This window comes from Propithecus coquereli, unplaced genomic scaffold, assembly GCF_000956105.1.
Source record: "Propithecus coquereli isolate 6110/MARCELLA unplaced genomic scaffold, Pcoq_1.0 Scaffold248, whole genome shotgun sequence".
NCBI lineage: Eukaryota > Metazoa > Chordata > Mammalia > Primates > Indriidae > Propithecus > Propithecus coquereli.
Genome location: NW_012148041.1, coordinates 1,785,674 through 1,806,344, shown reverse-complemented (window position 1 = coordinate 1,806,344; position 20,671 = coordinate 1,785,674). Strand labels below are relative to the sequence as shown.

The 20,671-nt window shown below is 34.7% G+C and overlaps 1 protein-coding gene across 1 annotated transcript in view; it reads left to right on the top strand.

The window, feature by feature from the left end:
• The window catches only part of SRPK1 (SRSF protein kinase 1), a 97,879-nt gene that overhangs the window by 23,846 nt on the left and 53,362 nt on the right, over positions 1-20,671 (top strand). The window contains 4 exon segments of the mRNA XM_012646634.1: positions 13,283-13,401; positions 14,458-14,566; positions 16,804-16,891; positions 17,959-18,046. Coding sequence (XP_012502088.1) covers positions 13,283-13,401; positions 14,458-14,566; positions 16,804-16,891; positions 17,959-18,046 — 404 coding nt within the window.

Sequence of the window (20,671 nt, the reverse complement as noted above, 5' to 3'; positions counted from 1 at the left end):
TTCTTATAGATCTTCCTTATTTTTTATGGATTCCCAGATATTTTCAAGTTCTTACTTCACTTAAGTGAAACCGCAACTGGAAATTATAGTTGATACATATATCATAAGTATGAATTATGCAAGAAAGGTAACTAGGAACATGAATCAGTACACTCATATGCAAAGAAATGGCCTGTTCACTTTTAGGTTATAATGAATACTTAAGTGATATATAACATTTTTTAGCTTGGGCAACATAGCAAGACCCCATGTCTACAAAAAATAAATTAGCCAGGCATGGTGGGATGTGCCTGTAGTCCTGGCTACTTGGGAGGCTGAGGCGAGAGGATCACTTGAGCCCAGAAATTTGAGATTGCAGTGAGCTATGATCATGCCACTTGTACTCCAGCCTGGGCAACAGAGTGAGACCCTGTCTCAAAAAGAAAAAAAAAATTCAGATGACATACCTCAATTCCTTTGAATAGCTGCTGCTTGAATCCATCTGAGATCACAGGGAGATTTCAAATGCCCAAAGGACACTAAATTTTAGATTTTTAAAAATTATTAGGTTTAGAAAGTTTTTCAAGTGGGCTTCATTGAAAGGAATCACTGAAATCATAGAAACACAGCAGAATATCAAACTTAGGAATTTTTCCAAACAAGATAATGAAAAAGTGTTCTGTGATGTATCCTCCTGAAGGTGTGTTTGCAGGACCTTAGGCTAACCCATGTTTTTGCTCTTTACTGGTCTCATAGTTAGTGTCCCATACTTTGTGCTCTCTCAGGGGCTCTTTGCAAATTAAGTACTTGTCCCTGGATCTGCTTCTATTATTGCCTTTCTTATGAAGAGCTGTTGGTTCCTGCCATTGGCCATATGGCAAAAACTTTAAATACGCAAGGAGAATCCTTTAATTCCTTGGCTTTGGATGAATCCAGGGATAGCTTTAATTTTTTCTGGGGCAAGTGGAAGGGACTACTGTGCCTTATTTTAATTAACATCAGCCAGGTGCAGTGGTGTGCACCTATAATCCCAGCTATTCCTGAGGCTGAGGCGGGAGAATCACTAGAGGTCAGGAGTTTGAGAGGCTGTAGTATGCTACGATGATTGCACCTGCAGAGAGCTACTGCACTCCAGCCTGGGCAACATAGTGATACCCTGTCTCTTTTAAAAAAAAAGAAAGGTAGGAAGGGAGAAAAATCAAGTCTATTGAGGCAAATTTTACAAGCAATAAAATAAGCTCATTTTAAGATTGCAGTTTATTATATTTTGACAGATGTATACATCCGTGTAACCAACACCCCAATGAAGGCTAGAACATTTTCATCACTCCAGGGACTTCCAATGTGTGTGTTTATCCCTTTGCATTCAGTCTCCCTCTCCCCATCCTGGCCCTGGACAACCATAAATCTTCTTTCTCTCACTGTAGATTGGTGGCTGTTCAACAACTTTGTGTATGTGGAATAATATAGTATGTACTCTATCTAGCTTCTTTTGCTGAGCACAATTTTGAGATTCATATGTATTTGTTGCATGCATTAATAGCTTGTCCCTTTTTTGTTGCTGAATAGTAATCTATTATGTGAATATACCACCATTTGTTTCTCTCTTCTCCATTAATGGATGTTTGTGTTATTTTCTGTTTGGGGCTGTTATGAATAAAATTTCCATGAATTCATGTACAAACCTTTGAGTGGACAAACCTTTTCATTTCTCTAGGATTGAAATTGCTAGAATATGGTTAAGGTCTGTTTAACTTAATATGAAACTGCCAAACTGTTTTCCAAAATGACTATACCATTTAATGTTACTACCAACAGTATATGAGAATTCCAATTCCTCCAAATTTGGTTTTTCTATTTAAATTCTTTTTTCATGATGACTAAGTACTTGGAGTGCTTACTGGCTACTTGTATGTTTTCTTCACTGAACTCTCCAAATCTTCCACCCATTTTTTTATTGGGTTTATGTCTTACTAAGTTGTAAGTTCTTTTTATATTCTGAATGCAACTCCTTTGTCAGATACTATGTATTGTATTTTCTCAGTCTGTGGTTTGCCTTTCCTCTATCTGAAGGGTATCTTTTGAAGAACAAAGGTTTTTTATTTTGACAAAGTCTAGTTTATCAATTTTTTCTCCTATCATTGTGTTTTTTGTGTTTTAAGAAGTCTTAGCCTACTCTAAGTTTGTGAAGATTACTCTTTCATGGTTTCTCCTATAAGTTTTATAGTTTTAGTATTTACATTTAGGTCTAGGGCAAGTGAGGGGAGTACCGTGTCTTTCGTTTTTGTTTTGATTTTTTTTTCCTCGTACAGTGCAAACAGATGTATATAAAAGTTTTAAAAAAATCTTCAACTTCCGTCTCTACTCCCTTGAGAAGCCATAGGTTGGTTAACAGGTACTTTTTATAACATGTACATAAAAACATGTCCACATTAGTATATATAGTTTCTTCTCCTAATAAAAATGATATAAAACCTAACCTGACATGTTCGTTGTGGATGTTTCATGAGTTTGTTGTTGCTCAACAAGGCTATTCCCCTGACCCAGGAAAACCAGACCCAGATGATGGGAGGTGGTTATAGGAACGAGCAGTTGCAGCAGTGACTGTCAGCATTAGAAAGCAGCCTCCAAGGCTGAAGCACCTATTCAGTGGTGGACAAGAAAAATTAGGTAGAGAGGAGAGAGATGACAGGCTCTAGACAAAATATCAAATTTCTTTTCTTGTGGTCAATGAGAAGAAAGCATTTCTTTTCATGGAATCAGTAGATAAAATGAAGCCTTAACGTAAAGTTGAAGGATGCTTAATGTGGCATAAGACATGAGTCAGTAGAATTTAGTAAACATTTGAATGCCTATGAAATACAAGGCAGTATACAAACAAAAACAAAGACACAGTTCTTGTTCTTATGAAAATTATAGCCTAGTTTCAGATTGGTGATAGAAAAGTTATTTTTCAAATTCTTATGTTTAAAGTTGTTGGTCACACAATTACTTATGAAATAGTGGAAACAATCTAAATTTCTAACAAAGTAGCAATAAATTTGATGCATCTATGTGTGGAATATTTGTCTTTTTGTGCTTTATATGTTTTTGTGCTTTATATATATATTTTTTTATTAAACATATATATAAAGCACGAAAAGACAGTTTGATTTAATCCTAATCCTTTTCCACAATTTTTTATTATGAGAAACTTCAAAAGTAAAGTTGAAGGACTACCATAACAAATAATAAGCACTTGTATACTCAGCCATCTAGATATATTAGTTAAATGTATGTATTAATACTTCTGGCTGAACTTGAAAGGAAGTTGCATATATCATGGCACCTTGTCCCGAAATACTTCAGCTTGCTCCTCTTAAGAATGTTTTTCTTAGCTTTAATAATGGTATTATGGTTAACAATAATTGTTTAATATCATCTTACAGTTTATATTCATATATCTCCAGTTGCCTTGTAAATGTTTTTTTTTAATTTTTTTGGAAACAGAGTCTCACTCTGTTGCCTGGGCAAGAGTGCAGTGGCATCCTCATAGCTCACTGCAACCCCAAACTCCTGGGCCCAAGCAATCCTACAGCCTCAGCTTCCACAGTAGCTGGGACTACAGACCTGCATCACCACACTCAGCTAATTTTTGTGATTTTTTTTTTTTGTAGAGGTAGGTTGTGTCTCTACAAAAAAGATAGCTATTCCCCAGTCTGGTCTTGAACTCCTGGTCTCAAGCAATCCTCCCACCTCAGCCTCCCAAAGTGCTAGGATTACAGGCATGAGCCACCATGCCCAGCCACAAATGTCTTTTGTGTTTTAAAAGTCATGATGCAATCAAGATTCCCGTGTTTTATTTAGGTTTTTTTGTTTCTTTATCTCTTAAACAGTCCTCCTGCCCTTTTACTCCCTTGCCTCTTAAAATTGACTTTTTTTCAAAGAGATCAGACCAATTGTCTTGTAGAAAGAATATCTCACACCCTGGATTTGTCTGTAATATCACAGCTTTGCTTAACTTGTTTCTCTATTTTAGATAGATTGGATTGCAGTTAAAGGGGTTTTGATAAGAATATTCAAGATGATGCTGTGTACTTCATATTGCTTATATGTATTTTATGTATTATGTTTATAATAGGAAACTTGATCATATGATTTAAATAGTTGAAGGTAAAACTTTTTGTTACAGTGCATATCCCTTTTGATTAAATTTGTGAATGTATTGGACCTCATGGCTTTTCTGTTTCCCAAATGGGAGAACAAATTTTGCTTTTGTTGTGTACTTTCTCTTCCTGGGCTGCAGTTCTCAGTACTGTGGCACATAAAGAAATAGAGAGAAGTAATGGCTTTATTTCTGGATCAGCAATGCAATTTTGTTCTGTATTCCCACATACTTGGGTGAAATACTCAAATTTTCCTCAGTTACATAATCATTACATAAAGCAGTAGTAGACTTTTAATATCCTTGTGGTTTTGAATTAGACTAAGACAAGGAAGCTTGGTCTTTTTGGTACTACACTAATTTGGAAAGTATTTAGATGTATGCAGTTTTTAAAGTTGATATTTTTGTTTAAAGATACTGCTTATTTTCAACGTGATCTGTCTTTGGGGAGGGGGAATATAACATGGTATATACATGGAAATTTCTAAACTGTATTTCCTTGGAATACAGAAACTGTCCTACATGGGAGCTGTCACTTGCCTTTTCCGTGAGGTTTTAGGCAAAATGTAATAATTTGAAGTCAAGGGATATTTTAAGATTGTTGTACTTTAAAATTATAGCATAGTCATGAACGACTTGAATATCTCTGAATGAAATAATAAAGGAGAAAAAAAATCACATGATAAGAATAAAGTTGGCCAGGTGTGGTGGCTCATACCTGTAATCCCAGTACTTTGGGGAGGCTAAGGCGAGAGGATTGTTTGAGGCCAGGAGTTTGAGACTAGCCTGGGCAACATGGTGAGACCCTGTCTCTACAAAAAATAAGAAAAATTAGCCAGGCATGGTAGCGCTGCCCTGTAGTCTTAGCTACTCAGAATGCTGACACAGGAGGATTGCTTGAGCCCAGAAGTTCAGTGAGCTGTGATCCCACCACTGTACCACAGCCTAGGTGACAGTGAGACCCCGTCTCTTACGGAAAACGACAACAAACCAGTTGATCTCCCTTTTTACTATCCCTCTTTTCACACCTGCATTCCGTCATACCTATATCCGAGGTTTTATCAGGCAACACATGTTTCCTGTCTCCTTCCTCCACTTAGGTCACCTGCCCTTTTTTCTTGGTTGCCAGAACTTTGCACTCCTTTCCTGTCCTTGTGGATTTCTACATATCCTTGTGGATTTCTTTTTGCGTATCTTAATTTTTTCCACAATTAAAAAAATTTTTTGTATCTTGAAATAATTTAAGATTCACAGGAAATTGCAAAGATAATATAGGGAGGTACCAGGTACCCTTCATTCAGTTTCCCTTACTGGTTACTTCTGTTGTAATATAGTACAGTATTAAAACCAGGAAATTGACATTGGTATAAGTTACATAAACAGTTATCTTAGTTTTTAGGGTAAATATTTAGAAGTGAAATAGTTCAAAATTGTGATTATTGCCAAATTATCTATGTGTCTTATTTAGAATTCTTCCTGTAACCAAATTCAAACTCACTTAGGCTATATCTGGAGATTAAGTGGTAGGGAGCTCTGAATATATCTCTGCAGATTTACCTGTCTTTCTCCACGTCTAGCCAATAAATGTCTTCGCTTTATTTTCCTGTATTTTGACTTTATTCTCAGACATTCCCTCTCCCTACTTGGCAGCAATCATTACTTCTGGCAATTCTTTTGCTCTTAATTGCTTAAGATTTCAGAAATAGAGCTTCTCTCAGCATTCATCATTTTCCACCAGAAAGATTCTAGTTGATCTTGTTGGATCATGTGTCTGTCCCTATGAGGGATGAAGTGGGCAAGGCCCTGTGGTTGGCAGCCTTGCCAGGTTGTAGAAGGGCAATTCCTGAAATGAAATAATACCAGGCAGAAGACAAAGCTCAATATGAAAGTAGCAGTTGGGTTTCCCTGCACTCTTCCCAACCCAACAAGTTGTATAATATTTTTAAAAATTTTTTGTCTATTTTTTAAATGATGTGAGTGTTTCATGAGTAGTTCTCATTGGAAAAGATTCCAACTGTTCAGAATTGTATTATACAATAAAAATATGAAAACTTTATGTACCTATATACATTTTTTGGGGAGGATGATACATGAATCACTCTGTATACATTATTCAGCTACTTGTCTTTTTCATTTTAATGATATATTTTGGAGAGCTTTACATATTAGTAACTTTTCATTAGAATATACCATAATTTACTTAATTGATACTATTTATTACAAATTATATTCATTTATTTTACACTAACAAAGTGATTAACAATTTTTTTGCTTTAGTGTTTATTTCATGTTTAACTAAAAGATCAAGGAACCTAGATGTTGCGTGACATCACAGCATCATGCCCGAGGCACTGTTACAAGTTTCTGCATAGAATTTTTGGATTATTTTTTTTTTCTATGTTGGGAAGAATAGGTACAAAGTTATATATACAAATAAATCAATTAGATCAAGCTTGTTTGTTATTCAAATTGTCTGTGTATACTTTTAATTTATTTGAATTGTTATTCACCATAAAGCAGAAGTAGATTATCTATAGAAAATTTTTGTACAGGTAAAAATATGTTCATGAATTTGTACAAAACATGCAGCTGCATTCTTCCTCCTCCATTTGCATTTTATGGTAACTGTGTGATTAACCTCAGAGAGGCAATACACAGTCAGTCACCTTTTGAGATAACTTGATAGATACGGTCAATAAGATTCCCAAGGATGAAATCTTAACGAGCCAGGCATAGGTTGAATTCCTACTTGAACCTGAAAACAATCATAGCCAATATTTTTTTTTTTTTTTTTTTTTTTTTGAGACGGAGTCTCGCTTTGTTGCCCGGGCTAGGGTGAGTGCTGTGGCGTCAGCCTAGCTCACAGCAACCTCAAACTCCTGGGCTCAGGCAATCCTTTTGCCTCAGCCTCCTGAGTAGCTGGGACTACAGGCATGCGCCACCATGCCCGGCTAATTTTTTCTATATATATATATTTTTAGTTGTCCAGATCATTTCTTTCTATTTTTTAGTAGAGACGGGGTCTCGCTCTTGCTCAGGCTGGTCTCGAACTCCTGACCTTGAGCGATCCACCCGCCTTGGCCTCCCAGAGTGCTAGGATTACAGACGTGAGCCACCGCGCCTGGCCTATAGCCAATATTTTTAAAATAAAACATTTGAGATGTATAGAAAAAGAATAAAGAATAATATAATAAACACTTAAATAGCTCCTAAATTACCATATAGCTGATGCTCATGTGGACCCCTCTTTGATCATATTCCTGCATTATAGTTCCCCTGTAGAATTAATAATTATCTTGAAATTTGTTCTGTATTTCTTTAAATTTTGACTGTATATTGGCTTTTCCTAAGCAACAGATGAAAGTTTGTATGTTTCTTAGATTCGATTTAAGTGGTATACTGTACATATTCTGCAGTTTGCTGTTTTTATTTCATTTTATGTTTATGCAGTTTATTCATGCTGATGCATATAGCTCATTCATTCATTTTCACCTTGGGTATAATATTTGATTGTTTCGGATTACCGTAATGTACTTATCCATTCTCCTATTGATGGTCATTTAGCCATTTTCAGCTTTTGGTTATTACAAACAATGCTGCTATGAACATGATTGCACATACTTATTCTAGAATATTCATAGCAGCATGATTCATGATAACTCGAAGTGAAAATAACCCCAAAGCCCATCAGTTGATGAATAGACAAGTAAAATATGGTACATCCATATAATGAAATATTATTCAGCTGTAAAAAGGAATAAAGTGTGTGCTGATACATGCTACAACATAAATGAACCTTGAAAACACTGTGCTAAGTGAAAGAAGTTACAAAAGACTACATATTTCTCATTTATGTTAAATGTACAGAATAGGCGAATCAATTGAAAAAGAAAGTAGATTAGTGGTTGCCAGAGTCTGGGAGAAGTGGGTAATGAGTTTGGAGTTTACTAATGGGTTTGGGTTTTCTAAGGGGGTAAGTAAAGTGTTCTAAATTTAGATGATCATGAGGTTACACAACTCTGTGAATGTATGAAAACCATTGTATTATATACTTTAGATGAGTGAATTTGTAGTATGTAGATTGTATCTCAATAAAAACATTAAAAATAATTTCCAGACAGCATTTTTCAAAAGCAACTCACTAGTAGGTTATAAACCAATTTAGAGAATCACTAACAGACTTACTTATAAAAATGGGAACGGGAGTAGCTCACATAGCTAATTTAAATGTATAAATTCATGAAACCTATGTGAAAAACTATAAATAGCATATTCCTCATGGTGATTATAAGTAGATAGTATTTGCACACAAACAGTTCTCAGTAAGTTTGTGTTTCATACTTTGGTTTTACTAATTTTAGAGGCTATTGGTGATTGGGATGAAGGGTGGTTAGGAATGAAGATTATACCAGAAATGGACTCTGAGTCGAAAGAATCTTTAAAGATAAAAGGGCAACACTCTAATTTGGCCATATCATCTCTCTGTTCATACTTGAGAGTTTCTGTGTCAAGTTTTTTTTGTTTTTTTGTTCTGGGGTTTTTTTGGTTTGTGTTTTGAGATAGGATCTCTCTGTCTCCCAGGCTAGAGTACGGTGGCTTCATCATAGCTCACTGCACCCTCGAACTCCTGGGCTCAAGCAATCCTCCTACCTTAGCCTTCCAATTAGCTGAGACTGCAGGTGTGTGCCACCATGCTGGGCTAATTTTTCTACAGCTTGTAGAGATGGGGGTCTCGCTTTTGCCCAGGCTGGTCTCAAACTCCTGGCCTTAAGCAATCCTCATGCCTTAGCCTCCCAAAGTGCTGGGAGTACAGGCATGAGCCACCATGCCCAGCCTGTGTCATGTTTCATTAAGAAATAAAAGCAAAGCAAAAACTTGGCAATGACAAGCTTTTCTACTACTTTCTGCCCTTCTCCCAGATATTTGCAATGGCCCCATTTTGTACCTAGCCAAGTATAGTTCTCTTTCCAACATTACTGGAATTTTTTTTTTTTGAGACAGAGTCTCATTCTTTTTGCCCGGCCTAGAGTGAGTGCCGCGGCGTCTGCCTAGCTCACAGCAACCTCACACTCCTGGGCTCAAGCAATCCTTCTGCCTCAGCCTCCCGAGTAGCTGGGACTACAGGCATGCGCCACCATGCCCGGCTAATTTTTTTTCTATATATTTTTAGTTGTCCGATTAATTTCTTTCTATTTTTAGTAGAGACGGGGTTTCGCTCTTGCTCAGGCTGGTTTCGAACTCCTGAGCTCAAACAATCCGCCCGCCTTGGCCTCCCAGAGAGCTAGGATTACAGGTGTGAGCCACCACGCCCGGCCGTGGAGTTTTAACCAGGTTATAAATTGTTTTGACTCTTTTGAAACCATACCACTATTAATACTTGATCTGTGTTCATTTCAGTTTATTATAGAGAGATTTTGTAGATGTACTGTTTTGTAGATGTTAAGTTTTATATGCTTTGAGAACATTAAAGTGCTGACATCCAGTTTTTTTCTTTTGAACATAAATAACAAATACTTGAGACATGAAATAGGTATGAAGAGTCTAAAAGCACAAACTGAAACTATTTTAAAACTCTCCTTTTTTGTTCTAGGAAAAATGATCTTGAGTTTATTATGTTAATTAACTGAAAATTCTATAGCATTCTTCAAATTTTTTATACTAAGTCCTTTTAACACTCATCAAAGTTACAGTGGTCTTGAATTCTTTAATCATGTCATCTTATCTTTCTTATTACTTTTAGGATCTGATAGTAGCTGTCTCTGTTTCCTCAAAATTTCTCTTTTTGTTTTTAGTTCTGTCTTTTTATGACAGAGGCTTTTCTTGTCTGATAGACATCATGTATGAAACTGAGGCATTAGTAAAAAGCCTGGGCAGTTTGAAAAAGCCAAAACAGTACAAGGATCATAAGGAAATGTAAAACTGTTAATATAAATCATATTCTTAACATAAAAGGAGACAATGCATCATTGAAACAACACAGGAGTCTATAAAATGGGAACCATTCAAAAGCAAAAAAAAAATAAATTTAAAATATATTAGAAATTTATAAAACAACACAAGTTAGGAAGATAAATCTAAAATATAGAACGAAAAAAAAAAAACAACTTAAGAAATATAAGAGAAAATGTAAGAAAATTAATGTAGTATGCTGGAGGGTCCAGTAACTGAAAAGATAGTTCCAGAGAGAGTAGACAAAGATTAAATTTTCAGTGAAATATAGGAAATTTTCCCAAACTGAAGAATGTCTCTAATTTGCAAGGGTGTATGAAGTACTTGGGAAGATAGACTTTTAAGAAAACATTTAGGAAATTTCAAAACATGGAGATAAAAGAAGATCCTAAAAAAGAAAAACATTAACCTTCCAGAGAGAAAAACAATCCCTATTTTAAGGCTCAGGAATCAGAAGGCATTGATCTGGCTTATCACAGTAACACTGGAAGCTAGAAAGCAACAGAGCAATGTATTTTATACCCAAAATAAAGATTTGAGAGGTCTTAATAAATTTACCTCCTATGTACTGTTCTCGAGAAGTTACAGATAAATGTGTACTGTGCAAATGATTAAATCGAGAGGGAGACTGGGATTGAGGAAACAGGACCATGCAGCATGTGAAAGAGATGACTAACAGTGATGTAGACAAAAGCAATGTGGACACTTATGACAGTAAGTATATACAGCAGGTACCCCCCTTATCTGTGGGGGATACCTTCCAAGATCCCCTGTGGATGTCTGAAACCAAGGATAGTACCAAACCCTACATATACTGTGTTTTTTATCTATACATACATAGCTATGATAAAGTTTAATTTATAAATTAGACACAGTAAGAGATTGGTAACAACTAATAGAATAGTTGTAACAATACACTGTAATAAAAATTAATGTGAATGTGATGTTTCTCTCAAAATACTGTAATATTTTCAGACTGCAGTTGACTGTAGGTAACTGAAACCATGGAAGCAGGGGGCTGTTATATTTGTTTGGGTTTTTAGAGCCAGGGTCTCACTCTGCCCAGGCTGGAGTGCAGTGGCACATCATAGCTCACTGCAGCCTCGTGCTCCCGAGCTCAAGTGATCTTCCTATCTCAGCCTCCAGAGTAGCTGGGACTATAGGCACGTTTCACCAAGCCTGGCTGATTTTTTTAATTTTTTTTGGTAGAGATGGAGTTTCACTGTGTTGTCTAGGCTGGTCTCAAACTCTTGGCCTCAAGTGATCCTCCCTTAGCCTCTCAAAGTACTGAGACTATTATATTTAAAGTGAAAGTTAAAAGTTAAAAATAGGACTTTTTTCCCTTTAATCTATTCAGAATAAATATTGAGGGTAATCAAATATTTAGATAATCAATTTGGAATAAGAAGAGATTTTCTCCTGTATCAGCATAGGATGGGAGACTTGTACTTCACATTGTGACTTGCAATTTATAATTCAGTCTTCAATCCCTTAACTGAGAATGATAGTTTACTTATGTTCAGTTTTATAAGGACAAACAACTTTTCACAAAAGTATGTGCTTTCAAAAATGGTTTGAATCTTTAAAAAATAATTTTTTCTCTTAATTTATTTTTACTTCTATTTTCTTTGGTTTTAAAATTTTCCCTATTTTTAATCCCTTTTTCCTGAATCTGTAACACTAGAGGATAAAAAATAGTTTTTAATGTTACAATCCCCACAATACTCAAGGAATTCTAATATTCCAGCATTGTCAAATCTGTTTTTCACTACTGTGTTTCACTGCTTCTCAGAAATTTCACAGTTGTAGTTCTTACTATCAAAATTGTAAAAGGCAACATCATTTACTTTCATTAAGTTTGAATCAGAGAATCCATTTTGGAATTCCATCTTAATCTCAAATTTGGGAATATCGTTTATTCTAAATTTGTTATTTGCACTTAGGAAAGTAGACCAGTTCTTTACTAAATAAGTTTCCCAAAGACATGTTTTCACTTAAAATTCACTTAACATTGAATCATGCAGTTTTTTAGCTACTTTTATACCCTGGGGGACAAAAAACATACCACGAATTGAGGAAGGTTGGAATGGCCACCAAAAATACAAATCTGTATCATTAGTCATACCAAGGTATTACTTATGTTTCAATAGCTCAGTAGTACCATGTAACAGGTTTTGCTATTAACATTTTTTTTGTTACATTGAATCTTTTGGGGAAAAAAATCTGATGAAACAGGTTGATGAAAATGTATATATCAAAAAATGAAAAATTAAAATGTCTTCTCCTGTTACTATTGAAAGTATGCTATCTATGTACCCTGCCTTTTTTGCTTACAGCTCTTAGAAGACAGGCAGCTAATAAGTGTGAGTTTTCTGAACTTGGTAGTACTTTAATACCAGAAGCACATGTGTGGCTGGTGGGGAGATAACACAGTACAACCCTTTTAGAAAACAATCATACTACATAATAATCCTTAAAAAGTGTTCATGGCCAGAGACCAGAATGAAATAGTCCAAAATGTTAATAGTTGTTCAAATTAAGAGTTATCTTAAAACATGTGCTTTCCAAATTTTCTACATTTTAACATGTTGTTATAAATAGGAAGAATATTTCAACCCCTATTTAATAGTTTAGAGGAATAATCCTAAATACAGAATAAAGATTATCCAAAAATATTGAACAGCTTTATTTTTAGTGGTGAAAAATTAGAAACATATCAAGTGTCCCGCTGAGCAGAATGTGCCAAAAAGTAAGTGGCGAATTTCTAAGGCAGGCATGTTAAGATTTAAGAGATTTCACAGAAATGAAAAAAGTTTATAATAGAAAAAGCAGGATATAAATTTGTTTATATAAAAGTGCATGATTATGGATAAATGTTTTTATAAAGATACAACAAAATACTGGAAGAAAATCCAGTAGTTTTATCAGTGGTTATGTTTGGCTATTGAGATTCAGATAATTTTTTCCTTTTAATTTTTATATATTTTTTCAGGTTTTATTTAACTATCATCTCTGACTTTTTAAAAAGTAGTATTTTCCTAACATGAGGTAAAGCTATACCTAATGTTTTTGTAGGCTGCCACATGGTAATACTCTGTTTATATTATCTGAAAGTTTAGTTTGGGGGGCGTGGAATTTGATAATGACATTTTCTTGAAGTCCTATTTTCTTCTGTCCAAGTGGACTGAGCATTTTTGTATCATTTCATAGATCTGAAACACAACACCGAGGCTCTGCTCCCCACTCTGAGAGTGATCTACCAGAGCAGGAAGAGGAGATTCTGGGATCTGATGATGATGAGCAGGAAGATCCCAATGATTATTGTAAAGGTCAGTTTGGAAGGAGATACTAAGTAAGATCTGTTTATTTTGCAGTTTCTCATTTGGCTATTTGATCTATCAGCATAAAAACAGCTTTGATGGTTTTGCTTGTTGTATCCTTTTCTCTGAGATATTGGAAATAGTATTTGCTCTTAGTTTGACGTAATTTATTGAAGCCTAATTTTATATTAAATGTTTTTACCTTCTTTCCTCCTTAAAAATGGTAGTACACGTTTCTTTAGAAAATTTCAGAACTGTATTAAACAGTAATGAAAATAAAAGCCATCTGCAATGCTGTCACCCACAAGTAACCAGTGACAACATCTTGGTATGTAGATTTTTACAAAATACCTTCTCATTTTTTCTCATAGTGACAGCTGCTAAGGTAAGTTAAACTGAAACTACAGATACTTAAACTGTGTCATCAGGTTGCCTGTTATCTTTTCTTGGGTAGGAATATATAACAGAATGTATCATACCATCTGAGAGAAAAACTTGGTCCTTCCTATTCTCAGCAGGCAAAAATAAATATTAAAATACCTGGATTCCTGCCACTGTTGGCAGGCAGCCTTTTCAGGCCTTTCTCTGTTTTTTCTTTTGTTTTGTTTTGTTTTTATTTAGAGAAGCAAGTCTTCCTGTTGTTTTTTTTTTTTAAGCTAAATAGGATTTATTATTCTCCTAAAAACATCCTGAGACTGGAACCATAAATAGATTTATATGTTTAAATAAATCTATTAGATTATTGAGTGACAAGAATATTGTGACACGTAAGCTTATTTTTGTTTGTGGATAAAGCTGTTGTACAAAGCATCACTTGCTCAATCTAAATCATTAATCTTATTCAAGTTTTCATTAATCTTATTCAGGATTTTTGTGTGGGTCTCAGTAATACTCTGGCTGATTTGATAGCAATCAAAGATTTTCTTTTGTTGATTTTATAGAAGAAATTTGATAAAATGTCTATAGATGTTGAAAAATTGGATGTAGGATACCTTTTCTTACTATTTAAGTGATTATTTCTTATCCTGGTTCTTCTTATTATATTCCTCCTGTTGTTTCTTCCAGGAGGTTATCATCTTGTGAAAATCGGAGATCTGTTCAATGGGAGATATCACGTGATCCGAAAGTTGGGCTGGGGACACTTTTCAACAGTGTGGTTATCATGGGATATTCAGTAAGTTTTAGTAGTCCTGAAAAATAGTTAGATGATGCCTGTATGTTTTTGTCTGATTTTCCAGAGATGATCCAGTCTATCTCTAGCCTGATTACTTGATCAGAATTTTGTGGTTGACAATAATCTCTGTGTTCCTGGACAAATCATTTCACTCTCATGCAGAATCAGTAATAATGTCTACCTCTCTACCTTACAGACAAAAGATTGATTAAATTATTATCAGTAAAGCACTTGGAACTGCCAAATTCAAAGCATTACAAGTTTATTCAATGGAAGAATGATATGTAAATTAATAGTTGTTGTCTCACTGGAGTAAATAATGTCATAGACGAACGTGAAATTATTTATTTTTGTAACAGATTTGTTTAACCATGTAGTCTAAAATTTTTCTGTACATAAAAATTACAGACAATAAAAATACCTCCTTACCACTGACTGTTTACCTAAAAGTGTTCCGTCTTTCTTTGATGAAACAATAATTGCTATCTATGTACTTCATATTTTTTCATTTGATTTTTTATGATTTTTGTCATTTTGTTTTCATCCAGATATTTTTTCTGGTTACTTACAAGAAAGTAGTATATTAGGTCATTAAATATGAAATGTCCTATTTCGAATCAAAAGTGTAGTTCATTATATCTCAAACAAGAAGCAGTCCAGTTAATCAAAGTATGTGCCTAAACTATCGACACAGTTTTGCCATCTTAATGGTAACTTGTTTATGCCAGCAGCGAGGAAGCCTCGAGAGCAAGTGGCAATGAAATCTCCAAAGGTATTTTCCACACCTTGTTAAGAACTGAATATTTTTTCTTGTAAGAAGTGGTCCAAAGCCTGGAAGAAGTGGTAATCAGTTGGTGCAAGGTCTGGTGAATACGGTGGATGACAGTTTCTTAGTCCAGCTACTTTAGTTTGAGCAGCATTGTTTGTGTGACATGTGGTCAGTGTTATCTTGCAAGAGGATTGTCCTGTCTCTGTTGACCATCTTGGCTGCTGAATTACAAGCATCCTCATTTTGTCCAGTTGGTTGCAGTAGACATCCGCTGTAATCAATTGACTAGGTTTCATGAAGCTCTACTGGATAATACCAGTCTGTTTGGACAACTGAACAGACACCATGAGCTTTTTTTGATGACTATTTGGTTTTGGACTGTGTTTTGGCACTTCATCTTTATTCAGCCATTGTGCCGAATTCTTGCGATTGTCAAAAAAAATCCATTTTCCATCACATGTAACAATATGGTGTAGAAATGTTCGCCTGTATGTCATGACAGCAAAGAAAGGCAAGCTTCGATCTGATTTCTCTTCTGATGCTCGTTTAATTCATGCGGAACCCACCTATCCAGCTTCTTTACCTTGTCCATTTGTTTCAAAGGGTCCGATATTGTTGGAATAGTAATGTCAAACCTTGCTGCTAATTCACACGTATGTTGAGATGGATTTGTTTCCACTACAGCTTTCAGCTCATCATTATCCACCTTGGTCTCTGGTCACCTGCATAGCTCATTATCAAGATGAAAATCTCCAGAATGGAACTTGTCAAACTATTGACTTACTGTGTATATTCATTAGCCACATCTTTTCCAAACACTCTGTTGATACTATGAGCTGTCTGTGCTGCATTGGTTCCATGACAGGGCTCATATTTGAAAATAACACAGATTTTTGACTTACACATGGTTTCACAAACATTGCTCTAAAAAAATTTGAAAGATAATCACAAGCCAAAATGTGTGTTTGAAAGACTGAAGATGTACCTTCACAATAAAAATAAAACAAGAAGTGACAAAGTGAAATGTCACAGATAATCAACTGTCAAACTTAGTACTTAAGGAAATGGGACATTTCATACTTAATAACCTAATAGCTTTTAACGTTTTAGCTTTTGCTATACAGATATATGGGATACTTCTGATGTGGTGGGGTCTTTCCTCTTATTTATCATTTTTTCATAGTTTTGCTTAGGATTCAGGGAGATATTCAGAAGGTGGATTTTAACTTAGAGAAAATGTTCAGCAACTGAGATTATCTGAGAACAGGTTTTCCTCTTCTTGTAAATGAAATCTGGCTAGTTAGTGCCATTAACAGGTGCAAGTGATTCTTTAGAAGTAGCTTATTTGGCTACAGGGAAACATGAAATATTTGTTCTTTCTCACTGTCTCTTTGTTATAGCTAAATCTTAGCTTCCTAAAGTAAAGGTGTAGGATAGTTAGTCTTAATTGCTTATGTTTGTTTCTTAGGGGGAAGAAATTTGTGGCAATGAAAGTAGTTAAAAGTGCTGAACATTATACTGAAACTGCACTAGATGAAATCCGGTTGCTGAAATCAGTGAGTATGAGGTCATATGTGTGAACTGCAAAGCATTATAAAGTTTTATTGAATTAAGACACTTGGGAAAATGATAGACTCTTTAGCATGACTAATTTTTTCTATTACTTTCCAATATCCTTAAAGAGGTAAAGGAAGAAGACAGTATTTACACATTCTATGCACGTAATATAGTAGGGAACTAGTGGGATGTGCTGTAATTAGAATTCTTATACACATGTACCCAAAAAACCCCTTCAAATGAACAAAAATGTTCATTGAGCATGTTTTGTGTGTCAGATAGTACTGCTGTAAATGTTTTCCTTTCCTACTGTGGTTAAAAGGAAAATTGTGTAAGTAAATATATAGCATTTATTTTATGTTTGAAAATATTTTATAAAATACATAATATAAAAATACTATATATATTGATCCCATTTATTCTTGGAAACTTGCGTAAATTTTGTCAAATTTGTTTTCAGTTTTGTTATAAATTAGGAAGATGTCATGACTTGCCATAGAAGGCTTAAACTCAAGTTAGAAAACCTGGGATTAGGTCCACCTTTACTTCAGTGTGTCCTCTGTCTCATCATTTTTTTCCTCCAGAGTCTTAGATTTTTTATTCCTAAAGTGAGAGTGTAGGGCCAGGAGATCTCTAAGGCAGTATTTTTCAAAATGTCAAGATAAGGAGCCTTGTGCTCCAGAGTAAATTGACATACTGCTTCCTTCATTGAGAAAGTTTTTCTACTTAAAGAAAAAAAAGTCAGCTGAATAAACAGTGTGGTTAATGTTGTAGTTGATTTGCATCCTGCAAAAGCTACTTAATTGCTCATAGCCTGGTAACCAGCAGTTAATTTGGAGGCCACACTATGAGTAGCAAAATGGTTGAATTAGAAAAGTCTCTGTTGATCGTATTTTCTCTTATGAACTACCTATGTAAGTTCTTTCTCTATTTGAGCTACCGAAATTTTAGTATGTTTGAAAAATAGATTTGTATAAGCTCTTCCTTGGAGTTAATTTGCTGCAGGTATTCCTCCCCCATCATTTGGCTTTGTCTTTTGCTAAATACTGTCTCTTCCCCACTACAGGTTCGCAATTCAGACCCTAATGATCCAAATAGAGAAATGGTTGTTCAACTACTAGATGACTTTAAAATATCAGGAGTTAATGGAACACGTATCCTTTTAAGAACTTCTTTGAGAATAAACATGAAATAACTTTGTCCCATAGAAAGGAAGCAAATTTGTATGAATAGGGGTATCTTTTCTCAAGGCAAACTATAATAAAATTACCTTCTCTAGTACACTTCTGGACCACAGATCTGAATTATGTCTACTTTTGTGTGATTTTTTTTTTTTTCAGGATATTGCTTTAGGCTTTTTGTCCCCTTTCCAGGCAGATTAAACTAAAGTGAAAAGAAACTTTTAGAAAATAGCCTCATATTACTAAGTAAAGGTTCTATGATCTTTCAGTTAGTACAGAAATTTTAAAGGAAGTAATTTTTCATGAAAAATACTGGGTAAACAGTTTAAGGTATGATTTTATGGCCTCAATATTAAAGAGGCTGTGAATGTAGGTTAGGTTTAGAATCTAAATAGGTATGATTGTTCACATTCTATCATGAAAAAACTGACTTGTTTTATGTTTTTATCTGAATTTTTAGAATTGTAGAGTTGGTAGAAATCTTAGCTGATTTTCTTTACAAGTTACTATCAAAGTGACATTCAATGACCTAATAGAAAGGTTATTGCAACAACTGTGCTTATAAAGGCCTATCAGACTTTTCAGTAAAAGATGAAGTAGAATCTGACTCAGATTGGAGGATCTAAAATTACCTGTTCATAAGCTATTTAAAAATGAATAAAGAAAGACCTTCCATGTATCATGCTACTTTCTGTGCATGTTTAGCTTCTTTTAGCACACATTCCTAATTGCCATTGATGATTTTCTTTTTTTTTTAAGGAGGCAGGGTACATATGGCCCTATAGTTTCATGTGGACTATGGGAAGAGATTTGAACAGAAAAGCAGGAAGAAAGGTTGAGAAAGGAGAGAGAACTGGTGATGATGTGAAAAGATTATCTGTTGTTCCGAAGTTAGTTCTGAGTCATTTCTTGGAGAAGTACAAATCACAGACCCCCAGATCTCTAAGGAAAACTACTATATCCTTCTTAATACAGCATCCTGTGCCTATTGTGGTCACTTTCTAGATGGATTACTCTGCGCGTATATGTATGTGTTTTCTAAGTTTTAAGAAGAAAGCTAACCAAGAAATTTTTAAAAACCCGCACAGGATGTCATAATGGTCATTAGATTCTGTTTCCATATTATTTAATCTTGCAATGTTTGTCATTGTGCCAAATTTCTTTACTAATTAAGGAAAGTTATAAGCAAAACTGTAGAACTATTCTAAATAATCTCCTCAGTAATGCTGAGTACCTTTATTTGACCCTAAGTAAGAAGGCTTTTTTTTTTTGCTATTAAAATATCTTAGTAGGTTTGAATTTCAAGTTCCAAGATATTTTCCAAACATTACTAGATGGTCTCTGTTGTTTCTCTCCATTGATTTCCCTATGTTTTTCTTTTCTCACCTTGTCCTTAGCCATTATTCCCTGCCCTTCATCCTATTTATCTCCCAGCCATCTTGGCTACTACATTATTTGTTATTATTAGAGATCGAAAATGATGTAGCTGAGAGCACTCGCTGTTAAGGGTATGTCATTCTCCTGCCCTACCTGTACCTTTTCACAATATAACATATCTGCACAGAGCTCTACATCCACGTTTTTGTGTGTGTCTGGTCATACTGCTTTTTTTCTGGACCTTAGTCTTGTCTTATTTTAAAATATAAGGACCCTGAACTAGAAAGTTTGTTACTGTAGACTTCAATATAAACTGATTCACTCTGATTCCATGGGGGTTGAGGAAGAAGAATGATTAGGGAAGAGATAGCTGGTCTCTGTATAATGTTGACATTAGCCAACAAGAAATGCCAATAATGTATTGGCAACCGGTATGTTATCCTGTGTCTTTAGGATCCTTTTTTCCCTACTCTGTACTTTCTTTTCTTGCTAGCTCCTTTATTCATTGTGTGCCCTACATGTGTTTACTCAAGAATGTTTTCAGCCCTTTGTTATTTTCTTTACTCCATCTCCCCAAGAGTTTTTTTTTCGTGTATCCTTTTGATTTTAATTATTACTGCTCCTTCTGATTTCTATTTGTCAGTCTTCTTTCACCCAAACTATTTGGCTCTTCCTTTTTACTGTATAACTAATTGATTATGATATTCTATCCAGTTCTTTTTCATTTTTAAGCTACTAAATATGTGATCATTTTTATATCACTGCTTACAAATTTAAAAGAACATCGTCAAATTATGATGCTTTTCTCAACAAATAAAAGTTAAGCAGATTGAAGCTAGAAAGATAAAAGAATAGCTTAAAATTTTTGTTTACCTTTTTAAAGTAATCTGCATTTTAAAAAATTTTGTTTTAGTAAGTTTCAAATGTAAAAAAGTAGAAGAGTTTAATGAATCCCCACAGATCCATTACCCATTTCAGGAGTTATTAAACTATAGCCAATCTTGTTTTGTCTATACTTCCTGATAATTTTGTAGCTAATCGTAGATATATAATTTCATTCATATTTATTTTGAAATATATTTTTAAAAGACAAAGACTCTTTTAAAATATAACCTCAACACAGTTGTTACACCTAAAAATAAAAATTGAGGGCCTAGCGCGGTGGCTCACGCCTGTAATCCTAGCACTCTGGGAGGCCGAGGCGGGCGGATTGTTTGAGCT